Below are 16,716 nucleotides of genomic sequence, written 5' to 3'. Positions count from 1 at the left end.
TACTAACTAAAGTGTTTCGAAAGCCTTGCACACACGCTAGATGATTCTCAGGCCCGGCGGTCTGCTGGGCCATCTCTGCCCAGAACCCAGCGTGTGTACAGCCACCAAGATGCATTAAGAGCTGCCAGATCATCTAGTCTGAGCATAGGCTCATGCCATTGTTCTCCTCCTTACCCCATCCTGCTCTATTGTGTACTGCGCAATGTCCTTTTGCCCACTCCATACCAACAGAATAGGTCTTTATCCTCTAGGCTAGTAATGTGTCTGTAAAGAACACGGCCCCCAACTGAGGGATCAAATCTTGATCCCTACGGGCAACAGTAACTGTGCATGTAAGCACAAGAGTTTTTATCAGTTTGATTACCCCTTTCGGATCGGCTGTCTGGGGAGGTCAGGCAGCCGGATCCCTGGTAGGACTAGCTGGGCTGTGTCCCTCTTTTAGCCAGGTGTCCCCCCTGTAGCCAGCAACCTTTACTTACCTCCCAGGCTCCAGCGATGAGTAGCTGTGGACCCCTCAGCCCTGGCCGGCATACCCGCTCGTACTGCCGCAAAGTTCTTGGTCGCGGCTTAATGGCATCACAAAGCCGACACCCGACGCAGAGTGAGTGGGGATGCCGGCCAGAGCGGAGGGGAGCGCCGATCGCCGGGGGAACATCAGGAAGGTGAGCGGATCCTCTTCTTTCCCTCCTACCGCCGCAGCTCTAACAGTGATCACTACGATCCGTCACGATCGTAGTGATCACGTGATCAGGAACCAATCGCGATGGCTACTGATGACTGAGTGGAGATGTCAGCTGTCATATGACAGCTTAATCTCCCCTCTCTAGTGCCTACGATCGCGTCGGGAGCGGAAACGGTAGGCGACGTAAATCCTACGCCGTATCAGGCTTAGACAGCCACAAATGCGGCGTAGGATTTACATTACATGGTCCGGAAAAGGTTAAATAACGTAATTTTTTTTATCAACTATAATTGCTTAAAGTGTAAACTCCCGGGGCAAAGCTACCTAAGGGAAGCACAGAGGTATGTTCATGCTGGATGCACATACCTCTGCGCATTGCCTGTTCCTTTCCATGTTCCTCCCAATCCCCCTAATCACTGCTTGAAAATATTGACTTTGGGCTAAAGTAACATTTTCAAAAAGTAAAATGCAGGCTGGCCGCAATGTTCCCTCCTGTCACCCTCCCATTTCCTCTTCTTGTGCGCCCATAAGGAACGTGAATGGGATGGGGAAGAGGAGGGAGGATGAGAACATGGAACATCGCAGCAAGCCTGTCTCTTCCTGTCTGAAAATTTAACTTTAGCCAAAAGTCATGTTTTTCAAGGCGTGATTACATGGACTGGGAGGAATGAGAGGAACAGACAAACTTACCTTAGGCAGCTTTGCTTTGGTCAAGTATACTTTAAAGGGGACCTGAAATGGGATGTATGTGGAAGCTACCATATATTTCCTTTTAAACAGTATCAGTTGCCTGGCAATCACTGCAGAGAAACTGACATTTAGAGCCCTGACTTCTTAGCTCTTATATATTACTTCATCCTACTACCAATTACTGAATCTGAGAGAGCCTAAGACGAAGGATCCCCTCTAAACAACCCCACTATTTCCACGGGCGTCACGCCGCTTTTTCGAGGAGACCCTCCTCTCCTTGAAAAAGCGGGGTGACGCTCGCGGAACTAGTGGGGTGGTTTAGAATGGATCCTCCGTCTCTCCTTACCATACCTTTACCTGTAGCACCTATTTGCACTCGGCTAAGTATCTCTTTACTGTGCACTGTATCTTTTGGCTGCTTCACTGTATTTAGTAAGGCATTATTCACATGCTAACTGATCTTAATTAGGATTGTTTGGGAAACAGATTGTGAAACAGATATACTTCACTCACTTGATCGCTACCCAAGCCTCCAACCCACGTCGTCTTTTTGCCACCTTCAATGCCCTACTTAACCCCACACCTCCCCCCCCCCAACCTCCACCCTCTCAGCCACTGACCTATCAAACTACTTTATCAACAAAATTACAACCATCCGGAGGGATATTTCTCTCCTCCACTCTATCGCCCCCGCCTCCCCACCACAGCCGACTCCTGCCTCTTTCTCCTCCCTTACCTTCCTCAATCCTGTCACGGTGGAGGAAGTCAACCAGCTGCTGGCAACTTCACCTGCCACTTCCTGACCCCTAGATCCGGTCCCATCTGACTCTCTGCGCCCACATTTTTCTGATCTGGCCCCTGTCCTCACCCATCTGTTCAACCTCTCCTTCTCCACCGGCATCTTCCCCTCCATATTCAAACAGGCCACTGTGCTTCCCCTGCTAAAGAAATCTTCACTTGACCCGGCTCAGCCATCCAACTACCGCCCAATCTCTCTCCTCCCTTTTGCCTCAAAAATTCTTGAACGCCCGGCCCACCAACGCCTGACCAACTTCCTTAACTCCAACTCCCTTCTCGATCCCCTGCAGTCTGGTTTTCGCACAGCCCATTCTACAGAAACAGCCCTCACCAAAGTGGTAAACGACCTTGCCCTTGCCAAAGCCGAAGGTAAATACTCCATCCTGCTCCTCCTGGACCTCTCCTCGGCATTTGACACTGTCGCCCACTCCCTCCTCCTCCACTCCCTGCAGCTAATGGGCATTCAGGACCTAGCCTTAGCCTGGATCTCCTCATACCTCTCCAACCGCTCCTTCACAACATTTTTCAACGGCTCCTCATCCACTCCTACACCCCTCTCAGTTGGTGTTCCTCAAGGTTCTGTCCTAGGACCACTACTGTTCTCACTCTATACTGCCTCAATTGGCAAAATCATCTCCTCCATGGGTTTCAATTATCACCTGTATGCCGACGACACCCAGATATATCTCCACACCCCAGATCTCTCCTCCTCTACCATGGACAAAGTCTCTGCCTGCCTCACATCCATTTCCTCCTGGATGGCTGCCAGGTACCTGAAGCTTAATTTGGACAAGACTGAGCTTCTAATATTCCCACCCCACACAGCTGCACCCCTCCCAGATCTGCACGTCACTATTGAAAATACCACTATCCACCCTACCTCCCAAGCCCACTGTCTAGGTGTTACTCTGGACTCTGAACTTTCCTTTACAGCCCACATCCAAGGTATTGCCAGATCCTGCAACTTCCACCTCCGCAACACCTCCAAGATCCGCTCCGACCTACCCCCTGACACCACTAAACTCCTTATCCACGCCCTTGTCATCTCCCGCCTAGACTACTGCAATTCTCTTTTATCTGGCCTCCCCTCTAACCGTACTGACACACTTAAATTGGTAATGAATGCGGCAGCCAGACTGATACATTCTTCTCACCGCAGCGCCTCTACAACTCCGCTCTGTAAAGCACTACACTGGCTCCCCATCAGCTTTAGGATCAATTTCAAAATCCTGTGCTTGGCCTACAAATCAGTGCACAAGACCTGCCCGACCTACATCCCAGCCAGGGCAACATCTGAAAAGAGCTTGTATGTTCTCACCGTGTCAGTGGGGTTTCCTCCGGGCACTCCGGTGTCCTCCCACATCCCAAAAATATACAGATAAGTTAATTGGTTTCCCCTAAAAAAATTGGCCCTAGACTACATGCACTATATGATACATACATACACTGTAGACATATGACTATGGTAGGGATTAGATTGTGATCTCCTTTGAGGGACAGTTAAGTGATAAGACAATATACTATGTACAGCGCTGCGGAAGATGTCAGTGCTATATAAATAATAATACTAATGTAATTACAGTATATGTAACCTTTAAAACATATAAATTACAAACAGTAATCTTAATCAATGCTCAATCCTCCAACTCTTCCTGGAGTTCCCCTTTAATGTGAATGTGCAGTGACACATCTAGGCAGTTTATCTGTGTGATCCTCTCTTACTTTAGCTCCCAGGCGCAGACGGTCGATGGTATTTTCAGCCTCCGCATACTTAGTGAGCAGCTTGTGATAATCCTCCTACAATCAGAAGGAGAGGACAGGTTAAGGAAAGATAATGACATACTGTACCAAGAGCTCTAGTTCATTAACTAAGAAAAATACAATACAAATATCTACAGAATTCATGGAGGATGAATAAGAAAGCCATGAAGAATATTATTGCTACTATTATTCTTAGGAGAAATGTTCTCCTAAAAAGTTTTCTCCTAAAAAGTGACCCTGTAGCAACAAAATCAAAGGGTCATAGATATCTTGAAGTAATTCTACAGTTGTGATTATTTAACAGGAAATTTTAGTTTTGTTGTTATAAATTTTGCAGATTTTGTTCTTAGAAATTATATTTAATTTGTAGTCTGCTAATATGACTGAATGGATAACATCAGCATCATCAATATTTCTACAGTGGCTTGCAAAAGTATTCGGCCCCCATAAAGTTTTCCACATTTTGTCACATTAAGGAGTATGGCACAACTGTAAACCTACCAAGACAAGGCCGTCCACCTAAACTCACATTCCCGGCAGTAATGAGCAGTATGACTGTTTTGTACTGTTGCGTTGTATTCCTGTTACACACGGAACACAATGCAACATCCCACTGAAAAGCTAATAAGATGGATGAAGGAGAGCCCCTCTGGTCCAGGGGCCCCAGTGCGCTTGCTACCTCTGCATCCCCTACTGCCTTTTACTGAAGCCATCAAATCACTGATATAAGTGATATTTCTGACAGCTGATAGCTACGCTGTACACTCACTACAAATTTAAGTAAAAGCTTCTGAAAATGCAGTGGAACACCCTAAAATGTTACAAAACAAGTACAACTGTCTGATTTGGAAAATGTAGCTCCATTTAAAACATAAAACAAAACACAGTCATCTCCCAATAGTGACCAAGTTAAGACTAAGGACAGCTGCCTGTAGAGCACCCCTCCTCAGTGTATTGCACAAGCTGGCATAAGGAACAACAACATAGTTAGGACACTGGTTTTGCTGTTGTTGTTCCTTTTTGGAGACTTGTGCAATGTACTGATGAGAAGGGCACTATGTGCAGCTGTACTGCTGTTAACCCTTTCACTGTTTGGAGATGTATGAGTTCTGTAACGTACAGATCCCTAGATTGTTAACTATGCATTCTCCCCCTTCTTCCCACATACATAAAAAGGTCATATTATGAACAGTGACAGATCTTAAATCTTTTAACGTGAAATGCAGCAGTATGGTGACTATACTATACTACTATATCACCAGCTCCCTACCCTTTCACTACATCCCTCATTAGTCATGTGGTTTTGACAGTGCTTACAGTGAAAAGGGGTGTGTGTGTGTGTGTGTGTGTGTGGGGGGGGGGTCCTAGATTGCCTGAGGTGCCTTACTTATTATTAGAGAGGACGTTCAGATCAGAGAGTGCTGCAGTCATGTGATCACTGTTTTCAACATAAAAATAAGATTAAGAACACAACACAGCTGTTACTTGTTTGTATGATTGGGGGTGGGGGTGGGTTGAGTAGCATAAAGTTTTAAGATCCTAGGATTCAACTTTAGCCTGACTTTATCATGTATTTACCAAGCTGAAAGGAAACACCAGGTGAAAGTAAACTGATAAGATGATGAACGATTGTATCTATCCTCCTTCCCCTAAAAATCACTCTTTTAGATATCCTACCGTTTTATTTTATATTTAAATCTACTTTTTAGATTTTTAATGTTTCATTGTCTCAACGATATAGGCATTGACGTATGCCAGAGCCAAAATGTATTATTTATTGACCCTTTTTATTTCTTTCCACACATGCCATTTTCTGCCAGGAAAGTGTTTAATGGCTGTCATTCCTTATAGATACCTATAGTCCGACCAAGTCCTGACAGAAACTGTCACTTGCATACCTGAATGTTAACTCTTTTGGGCAGAGAAAGAAAAAAAGTAACACAGCATAGGTATTTGCTAGGCACTGTACATACACGTCTATCTCATCACGTCACATGTCACCTCGGGTATCCTTGAAGCTAAGTGTACTATAACAATGCTTCCACCGTACCTCTTGATGTTTTGCTTCCATTTTTGGAGATGTGCCATAGTCCCTTGCAATGTACATTATTAAAGTGTAGATAACTTGTAGTGCTGGCAACTAATTTTCCTCAAATAAATGACATTTCATATGTATTTTCTGGTAATACCAACAGGACAGTATTACTTTCTATGTGGCCAGATGGAAATTTAATAGCCTAATACTAAAAAATGAATTCCATAACATCCCTGAAATGCTGTTTGAATGTCCTTTCTCCTCCTACCTGTCCCTGATTCTTACATCTGTAGCCATTGAGTTATGTTACTCATGTACTATACTGTACCATGCTTTAATAGGTTAAACATTGGAGAATACATCATACAATCTTAACTGTGTACACTTAACTCATCTATGTAGTATAGGGGTTGACTTGTTGAAAATATATTGTTTAAATTACATAAACTCTTTGGCTTCTTTCATACTATTTACATTGCATTGCAATGCGGCAAAGTCACATGGCATATTAACGGTGTGATGCGACCGTACAGTGAGGCATACAGTACAATGAAAGTATGCCTCACTGCCACTGTAAACACGCATACAATGTGGTATTCCAACAGAACCACACTGTATCGCACCGCAATCAATGTTATACCCAATGAGAATATAATTGCATCACGTCAGCCTTGTAGATTAGTAGTCTTGCATTGCAGTGCTGGGTCCCCAGTTTGAATCGCCGCCAAGGCACTAAGGAGGAAGTTTTTATGTTCTCACATCCCACATCCCAAAAACATACAAATAAGTTAATTTGCATCCCCCTAAAAATTTGGCCCTGGACCATTTATGTCTAACTCCGGCCCAAGGGCCATATCTGGCCCTCAGAGCCATTCAATTTGGCCCCCAAGTGGTTTCCTTACTTTGCATTATGATTGACACACTCTAGACTACCAGGGAAGCTATATTGGAGGTGAAGCCCTAGAAAACCAGGGAAGCCATGTAGGCGAGGTAAATGGAAAGCACGAAACAGCAGGGAATTGTGTGTGTGTATGTGGGGGGGGGGGGATTGGTGTTGCACTAGACACCAGGGAAATGCATAGGGGATGGAGTAAGGACCACTAAACACCAGGAAACTTCATAGGGGAGGGAGGGGGAACCACTAAACACCAGGAAACTGTATAGAGGAAGGAGGCCGCACTAGACACCAGGGAACTGTATAGGGGAGGGAGGGAGGGAAGACCACTAAACACCAGGGAGCTGTATAGAGGAGGGAGGGAAGCACTAGACTCCAGGGAACTGCATAGGGGAGGGAGGGGGGCCACTAAACACCAGGAAACTGTATAGAGGAGGGAGGACGCACTAGACACCAGGGAAATGTATAGGGGAGGGAGGGAAGACCACTAAACACCAGGGAGCTGTATAGAGGAGGGAGGGAAGCACTAGACTCCAGGGAACTATATAGGGGAGCCATTAGACACCAGGGAACTTTATAAGGGAGGAAGGTGGCCATTGAGGTTGGCCCGCAACTAAATCCCAGTGTTCAATTTCTGCCCACTTTGTATTTGAGTTTGACACCCCTGCCCTAGACTATGATGGACACATGACTATGGTAGTGACTAGATTATGAGCTCCTCTGAGGGACAGTCACATAACTGTGTATACTTTGTAAAGTGCCGCAGAAGATGTCGGCACTATATAAATACTAAATAATAATAAAGATGCGATGATAATGTCCGTTGCGATGCGATGCAACAGACGTAGAGTGAAAGGACCTTTATACTACATGGTAAGATTGCACAATCAAAAAGGCATGATATATGGCAAGTATATCTGAGTTCAGGTGAAATCTTTCCATAGAGAGTATAAATGACAGGATCTGGTATTTTGATTAGTTTTTTTTTTCTCAAATAAACTCTTTTAGGGCTGGTGCACACCAGAGCGGATCTGGAGCGTTATTAAAAACGCTAGCTGTTTGAAAAACGCTTGGGTAATGTAATTCAATGGGCTGGTGCTCACCAGACGGTTCGTTTTTTTCCACAAACACAAACTCGGGGGCTGCAGCATTTTTTAGATTTCTGAGGCGTTTCTGCCTCAGTGTTAAAGTTTAGGAAAGTGGAAAATCGCTCTGAAAAACGCTAGATCAGAGCGGTTTTCCAGGCATTTTTGTTACAGAAGCTGTTCAGTTACAGTAAAGTTACAGTATTTGTAATCTGCTACACAAAAACGTCCAATCGACGTTAGGCGGTTCTGGCGGCGCCATCCTCCCACCGCCGATCGGCATAAAGTGAACATACATCAGTCGACTTGGTGGCCAATCGACCATCTGGTTTGCTAAATATTATTGAATTGGTTGAAAATCAGTGCCACAAGCATGCCAAAATGACGATGTGGCTGATTTCGGTATTGACGATGCGACTGATTACAATTGGTCAAATGTATTGATCAGACATGCTGCGAAATCTTTTTTTTGAGAGGTCACATGGGGTGGCAATGCAGAAGCGGAATGTGTATGGGCACCACAGCGGGTGAGAGCAAACATTGTCATGCAAGGGGGAGGGGCATCACAAGGCCAATTCCCAAAGGATTTCAAGCTGAAATTGATCGAGAAATGGCCTGAGGTGTATGGGCAGCCAACAGATCTCTCTCTGATCATATTCGATCTGAGAGAGATCTGTCTGTTGGTCGAATCTGCCCATCATCTTTAGATGTATGGGCACCTTTACTGGTTGTGGGAGCCTATTCAGAAATTAATGTAAAGCATCCAGGAGAGATTACTGAAAATAAACCTACTTTTATAATGAATTACCTATGGGCTTGTGCACATACACGGGTTGCACTGCAGGGCAGGTGGACATGCACTTTAGAGAAACACATGCCACCTGCGTCGTTCTTGGTCGTGGCACTCACTCCATTCAACTAACCTGAATGTGACAGCACCTGGCTGTGCACAGGAATGCATGCAGCACATAAGTGTGCCCATCATACAGTGCTGTCTATGCTCTGTCTGAAGTCCCTGCATATGATACACTGAAACACGTTGCATACAATCCTCTGTAAATATCTCCAATAGCCATACAGAGAACAGCAACACCTCCTCCCCCACCCCCTCAAAATTCTAACTTCTCCTTATCTGTATTCAAAATGAAATGGTTGTGCTGTAGTCCCAGTTTGACACTGAACACCATAGCAGATCACAATAATATTCACCTGTAACTGATGGACAAGTTCTGTAGCTTGCTGAGGAGTTTTGAATTCTTGTGGTACAGTGGCTGGGATGACCGGCTCTTGGGTTGGATTTTCAGTGCTGCTCAGTAAGACTTCCCTCACAATGTCCGCTGGTGACTTAAAGAGGGCAGGTATACCTTGGTTCTGGCTTTCAGGTCTGCGTGGTTGAGGAGGGCGATAACCCTCTTCATCACGGGGAAACCGGACCCGTGGACCAACCTTGGAGAAATCAGGCAAGGGGTAGTTAAGCTGTCCTCTGCCATATTGTGCAATAATAGCGTGTTTGCTTCTCTTCACATTAGAATGCTGTGCGTTCTGCATTCTGGGAGGAGTGGAAGGTGAGGGAGGAGGCTTAATTTTCATAGTTCTGAGCTGATCAGACATCCGAGTGACCTTTGCATGATCTCCAACAGGAATAGCTGTGGAGCCATCTCCACTATCTGTGTGCAAGGACTCTGGTAGGGTTTCATCCTCTATACCAGTAGAGAGGTTCAACACATTAAACAGTTTAGTGTCCCAAGTGCTTGGGACTGGGGGAGAGGATGGTGAGATGGATTCTGTCACTGGCTCGCTGGCCTGATTCCCCAGACTTTCAGAGTAGTCTTCTTCAGGAGATCCAGGGAGATTGTTCCATTGCTCTTCCCCTGCTGAAGTATGGTTGTATTCTTCTAGCCTCCCATGTCCTGCACTCCCATTATAGAGAAAGTCAGAGCGCTCATGATTCCAATTCTCCTCTTCATCTCCATCCCAGGCTCCCAGGTAGCTCCCTTGATCTACCTCATCCTCAGTCATATCCAACTGTTGGTCTCTGCTTGGAGGTCTTCGTCCCAGTGCAGAAGGTAAAGTGATGGACCTGCTGGGGTGATCTGCAGAACTGACATCTGAAAGGGTAACAAGCAACAAGTCAGACGTTGTATATACCAAACTATGGCCTCAATTTACTAAGCAGTTTAGACTAGTCTACAGATAGTTTTTAGTCTACTGATGGTTTGGTGTAATGTTTTTCGACCTGGTCTAATGTTCAGTAATTACACAATTCACAAAGGCAAACAAGGAGTAACCACGCCCACTTTTTCTGACAGAGATTAGACCAGCTGATTTCTTGTTGGTAAAGTAATTCTGTGAGGTATTTTAGATGTGAGGATGGAACCTTTTGAATTAATTATGCAGGAGTATAATTGTATGCAGAGGAGAGCTCCTCAGAGGAGAAGGATGTCAGTCATAGCTACTTGTTTGTGAATTGCATCTTTTGATCATTTCCCCTGCTTTACCAACCTTTAATTACCAGGGGCTCGATTTACAAAATGGTGCTAACTTTAGCACTGGCCCTTAGCACGTCTAAACTCAGTTTAAATGTGAGAAGTAGTGATCGCGCGCAAAGTACCGCGTGCAAAGTTTTGCGCGTGCACTGCACAGAGCGCAGGGCGCAACGCGCGAAGTGCCTACTAAAGCCTATGGGACTTAGCGCACGCATAGGACTTTGCGCACGCAAGACTTTGCGCACGCAAAACTTTGCGCGCGGTACTTAGCGCGCGATCTGATTGAGAAAACTGGTGCTAACCTACTTAGCACCCTGGTTAGCACGCCTTAAGACTTTAGACGTGCTAAGTAGGTTAGCCCTGCTTAGTAAATCAAGCCCCAAATGTTTTAGACCAGGTCTAAAACATTTGGTAATAGTGAATTCCCCTTTGATGCAACTGATCAGTAGACTAAAAAGTATCAGTAGGCTAGTTTAAACTTCATAGTGAATTGAGGCCTATGTCTAGATATTTTTGTCTGACTCAGAGGTTGAATTTTACACAGGTCAGACCAAGATTTCTGATCTAAAACCAACTCGCCCTCAGCCTTTGCAGAGCGAGCCGCAGCAGTCAGTATGCTTTATAACCACTTTCCCACCATCGTCTTTTGCTTGCAAAAGTACTACTTTGCATAGCTTACTTTTGATATGAGAAGGTGTAATGGCATTCATAACCAACCAATGGCTGTAACACTGAGCACACTGAGTAATGTGTGTACTGTTAGTGACATTCCCATTTGCACTCATTTACCCAGTGGTAAGTGACACTTTCTTGATAAAGGAAATGCCAAGAATATACAAGTGTGAAAGTCCTTCCCCACAAAAATATACAAGGAAAGGGCAGGTGAAAGATACTGGCTGCCGTGCTTACTAAGGAAGGGGAGTGGATAATTGCTACACTTGGGGATCTGGACAAGTTACTGACTGTACTTAAGGGGCAGGAGGGGTTAATGGCTGCAATAATCTATGCAGTGCAGTCATGAAACCCTCCTGGGCCCCAAGTGCAGCTGTTAATACCTCCTGGTCCCCAAGCGCAGCCATTAACTTTGCTGGGCAGACGTATACTTAAGTTAGGGTAGACTTATACACTACTAGGTCGACTTATATTTGAGGATATACTGGTATGTTTCATTTTGCTGAATAGCAAAAATCTGGCATATGAAATATAAGCTTTCTGACTACAGTTACAAATGAACTTACCTGTATCACCAACGCTGACAAAATCCCTATTCCTTCGTTGTTCTGGCATCTGGGAGACACTAAATTTCCATCTCTGTCCAACTGACTGGTCTCCCTCTGAAGGGGACTCTGGAAAGTGAAAACCATCTTCATCTTGATCCTCTATCTCTCCTTCATCTAAGTTCAGTACCTGTTCTTCATCTCCTTCTTCTAGATCTACTTGGTCATCAAATTCCAGCCCTCCATCCTCCAGTCCGATGACTCCATTCTCATCCATGTACCTTGCAAAGTTCTGATCCTCATCTTCACTACTGGCGCTCTGCTCCTGCCGGTTATGGCTATCCATGGTCAGGAACGGTGGTAAGGACTTCCCGAGTCCTCCTCTGTAGACATGTCACCTGCGAACACAAGGACACCAGCTATTTGTAAGGCTTGTAGTGAGAAGAACTACAGGAGGAACACCTTAAGCAGATATCTGCAGCCTGTAAGAGCTTACACACTGCCGCTGAAACCACTTCTCTTCCTGTTTCACCCACTTGCTATCTCAATTCTTCCTGTCTGCTTCTTCCTCTTTGGTCAGTGATCTTATTTAAAAATCAGCAAGAAGCTGTGTACAGAGTGTTGCAACCCTACAGGACTTATAGTAATCATGTTTCACAAATACAATACAATACAATAACATTTCTATAGCGCTTTTCTCCCATAGGACTCAAAGCGCTTAGGCTCTCTCAGATTCAGTAAACCATGTAAAGCCAATTCTACTTGGCTGCTATGTCTCAGTACTGATGCCTTATCATAGCTACTTCTCCATTCCCTCCTCTACCTGTGTGTACTTTCCTTTTTTTAAAACAGTTGCATCCTTCATATAGTTTACTGCTGATTCAAATACTATCATTACACATCTATACAGTGGTGACTTTTTCCCAGCATATCAGAGTACAGCCATTAATCCATGCCATACAGAGAAGCTCACAATCTAATCGGTTCTGCAAAACTGCAGTTGGAGTTTGTGAGTGTTCACATACTGACAGACACAGAACATTTATATTGCGCTTTTCTCCTGGCAGACTCAAAGCACCAGAGCTGCAGCCACTAAGACGCGCTCTATAGGCATTAGTAGAGTTAGGGAGTCTTGCCCAAGCTCCGTACTGAATAGGTCCTGTTTACTGAACACAGGAAGAGCCGAGACCCTGGTCTGCTGTGTCAGAGGCAGAGCCCTTAACCAGTACACTATTCAGCCACTACTGCAGTCATCCAGAAATGTGATGTTCACTGCCCAATTCCTATCTTTTTTATCTTTGCATTGTCTTACTAGGAGGTAAGTCAGGAGCTTACACTTCTTTTTCCATTTTGATTGATTTATATTTTTTGGACACCTCCTACCCCTTGAGTTATTAGCTATGGTTAAGTTTAAGCTTTAGCACTGGCCAGTTATTACGGCTAGCTGTCTAAATGGCTATCGACCGCCTCCAAAATCTGAGAGAGATTGGTTAAAGGAAAACTGAAGCGAAAACAACTCATGGGGCTTGATTCACAAAGCGGTGATAACCCAGTTATCACGCCTAAAAGACTTTAGGCGTGATAACCTTTTCACCACTGAGTTATCACCGCTTTTTCCTGCTCTTCGCGCGAAGTTACCGCGCGAACGCGCGTTCGCGCGTGAGAGCGCGCGCAAAGTCCCATAGGGTTTAATGGGAGCTTCGCGCGAAGCGTCGGGTGCTGCGCGCGCACTTACGCGCGTACGCGCGGTAACTTCGCGCGAGTTTCTTCTTATCACGCCTAAAGTGAGTTTAGGCGTGATAAGGGGCTTTTCACTGGCGTGCAAACACTTTGCACCGCTTTGTGAATCAAGCCCATGATGTAATGAATTGTTTGTGTAGTACGGATAATGAATAGAACATTACTAGCAAAGAAAAGAGTCTCATATTTTTATTCTCAGTTATATAGCTTTTTTCTTTTATAACATAGCATCATGCTGTCACATTTGCAGTTTTAAAACTAAAATGTGTGTTTTAAGCTATAAAAAAAAGCAGAAATAATGACCCTTTGAACTTTCCTACAGTAAAACCTTATCTCAAGCCTTCTCTCACTGTTTTGTGGCTTTTCAAGTGCTTCAGAAAACAGGACTGTATTCAACCCTTGTTGAGTCGAATAACTCAGAGAAACTCTTTTGCATAGTTAGCAGCTGAAGTTTTTTTAACTCTTCCTGTACTGGAAAACAATATGAGAGTTTACTTTGCTACTAATGTTCAACTTCTTAGCTGTACTACACATACAATTCATTTTTTATCTCATAAGTTTATTTTTGCTTCAGGTTTGCTTTAAAGAGACACTGAAGCGGGAAAAAATATATGATATAATGAATTCTATGTGTAGTACGGATAATTACTAGAACATTAGTAGCAAAGAAAATATTCTCATATTTTTATTTTCAGTTATATAGTGTTTTTCATAACATTGCATCATTCTCTAATATGTGCAGATTACACAACACTCAGCATTCTAAATGATTTTACAGAGCAGGCTGTGAACTATTGACCTGTCCTCTGGCAGAGAAAAAGAAAATTCTTTTTCTGACAAGCTCAGATAACAACCTTCAGAACTCAGAGCTCTCTGCGACTAGAGCTCAATGGCTTTTTTGCATAGATAACAATTTAAGTCTCTTAACACTTATGTACAGCGCTACGGAAGATGCTGGCGCTATATAAATAAAAAATAATAATAATAATAATAATAACTCTTCCTGTACTGGAAACAATATTAGACTTATGTCTCTGCTCCTAATGTTTTATTTCTGAGCTGTACTACGCATACAAATCATTATATCATAATTTTTTTTTTTGCTTCAGTGTCTCTTTAAGCCAAGTAGAGAAGGGAAAATCTCTCCACATGGCTACACAGTGGTTGGTTTGCAAGTATTAATATCGTGCTGTGTTGTTTCATTAAAACTATTAGGCTAGGTTCACAATGGTCCGCTGCATAACGCACGTGTCAGAATTAGTGTGGACTGTTCATAAGCCTGCAGCAGGGGCGTAACAATAGACCCTGCAAGGGATGCAGCTGCAGGGGGGGCCCAGAAGCCACAGGGGGCCCCATCCTGGCAGACTGACAACTAAGGGCAAGGAGAGAAAAAAAACTTTCTGCTCTTTGCTCAGTTGTTCTAATGACTGCATCTGTTCAGCCACTGATAAGGAATCATACAAAGTTTTGCAGACCAAGATTTATAGACAGTCCCTATTCAGTGTGCAGCATGGTCTTGTGTACAGCCTGTTCTACCTCCATCCTTTCCACCCCTCCTCAAGTGCAGTGTACTGTAGTAATGCTGGAGGAGTAAAGGCAGGAGGGGGCCCCAGCCAAAGTTTCGCAGGGGGCCCCGTGAGTTCTAGTTACGCCCCTGGCCTGCAGGCAGCGAGTTAGAATAATGCGATCAGTTACAAAGCAGTACTGCGAACAGCCCCACAGAATTATATGAGCAGTGAGTTGACATGTAGAATTATTCTGAGTAGTAGTAGTGAAGTAGCTCATACACTTAGATGCTTGGGGTATTACCTCTGTGCTTTTTCCTTTTGGATCATATTACTGTCTCTACCCTCATTTATCCTTTCTGTTTCTCTCTTATCACATTTTTTTCTCGCTCTCTGGTTCCACTTTCTGTCTTACCCCCTCTTTTCAATGTCTACTTTTTCCCTCTGCGTTTTTCCCACTTCTCTCCTCCCTTTACTCTTGCCTTCCTTCTCTCTCTTTCATGCACGTCCCCTCTCTCTTTTTGCCTTTCTTTTGCTGTTACCCCTCTTTCTTTTTTGTTTCTCACTCTGTTTCTCTTTCTCTCACTCTTACCTCGGTCTCTCTCGCCAGTGCTGTCTCCCGCTTACACTTACGGCCATGTCTGTTGATTCTTTAAGTCAGCTGACCAAAATAAAAGGCTTTTTCTCAGCATCCCTCCCCCCTCTGCTCCACATCCCCATCTCTCCCCTCCACTTCCCCTCCACATATGAGGCAGGCAGATCTGTGTCATACAATCTGACAGCTGACGTGTATAACTAAAATCACAAAACTTGTATAATCATTGCAGCAAGAGTGCACACTAGTGAGAGACCTGCCCATGTTTCCATACAGGCTCACCCTACAGTTCTCCTATTAAAGAGAAACCTTTAAGTATTGCTGGTAACTTTCATCAGCACATTCAGAGCTTCCAAGACTAGGAAAGAGACGTTTCATCATTTAGACATGTTTTGTTCCACTGAGGACGAATGAAGTAATGTTTTTCAGAGGAAAACGCATTTTACACACAGGCAGCCTTCTATAGGAAGAGGATTGTTAGGTGGATAATTGCCTCAAAAGTTTCCAAAGTTCTTTAGTAGCACATGCTGGTTTGTTAGGAGGCATTAGGAGGGGTCAGACCTTTAGGCACAATTTGACTGTTGTCAGACCAGCTCATTAGCAACAACCAGCATCCTGGAAAGGACTGTGGAGCCGGGAGGGGGATAAGCGGTGACATGGCAACAGATGCTGCTGGCAATGCTTTATCCCGAGAACAACAACAGACATCAGGGAATTATTCTTAAGCATGCGCAATGGGCTCTTCTTATTATACGTCATTGTGCTTCCATTGCTCTCACATGTTAGATTGCCGCCTAATCAGATTCAGAATCATTTATTTCGCCAAGCATGACAGAGTCATGCCCGGAATTGTGTTTGGCACAACACATTGCTTAATGTGGAGGATAAAGGTAGATAGATAGATAGATAGATAGATAGATAGATAGATAGATAGATGCACACAGAGTGCAGTTCACAGCAAAGAAAAACCTAACAAACAGAAAACATCATATACAGCTTAGTAATCAACAGATCAACACAATGCAAACATCACCAAAAAAAAGGATGAAAAAAGATGAATCAGTAAGTCAGTGGACTATTTGACTGGTTGACCCAGTCCTGTTGAGGGGGAGGACGAGTATGGAAAGAGTACAGGAGGCTGACAGCTGAGGGGAAGAAAGAGTTTCTGTGTGTAGCGGTCTTGGTGGAGATGGCCCACAGATTTCGACCTGATGGAAGTGGGCTGAT

At 44.3% G+C, this 16,716-nt stretch overlaps 1 protein-coding gene across 3 annotated transcripts in view; it reads right to left on the bottom strand.

Moving 5' to 3' along the window:
* The window catches only part of AKNA (AT-hook transcription factor), a 74,930-nt gene that overhangs the window by 42,464 nt on the left and 15,750 nt on the right, over window positions 1-16,716 (bottom strand). For 2 of the 3 annotated variants that reach the window (XM_068248278.1, XM_068248279.1), the window contains 3 exons: window positions 11,671-12,047; window positions 9,156-10,054; window positions 3,893-3,967 (listed from right to left, as the gene is read on the bottom strand). In XM_068248278.1, the coding sequence (XP_068104379.1) occupies window positions 3,893-3,967; window positions 9,156-10,054; window positions 11,671-11,995 (1,299 nt within the window). In that variant the 5' untranslated portion in view covers window positions 11,996-12,047. Of the gene's footprint in view, window positions 1-3,892; window positions 3,968-9,155; window positions 10,055-11,670; window positions 12,048-15,486; window positions 15,546-16,716 lie in introns of those variants that run through there. The other variant, XM_068248280.1, reaches the window with a different exon arrangement.

Source organism: Hyperolius riggenbachi, chromosome 8 (assembly GCF_040937935.1).
Source record: "Hyperolius riggenbachi isolate aHypRig1 chromosome 8, aHypRig1.pri, whole genome shotgun sequence".
NCBI classification, from domain to species: Eukaryota; Metazoa; Chordata; class Amphibia; order Anura; family Hyperoliidae; genus Hyperolius; species Hyperolius riggenbachi.
The sequence above is the reverse complement of the archived record's forward strand: the minus strand, read 5'-3'. Positions and strand labels throughout refer to the sequence as shown.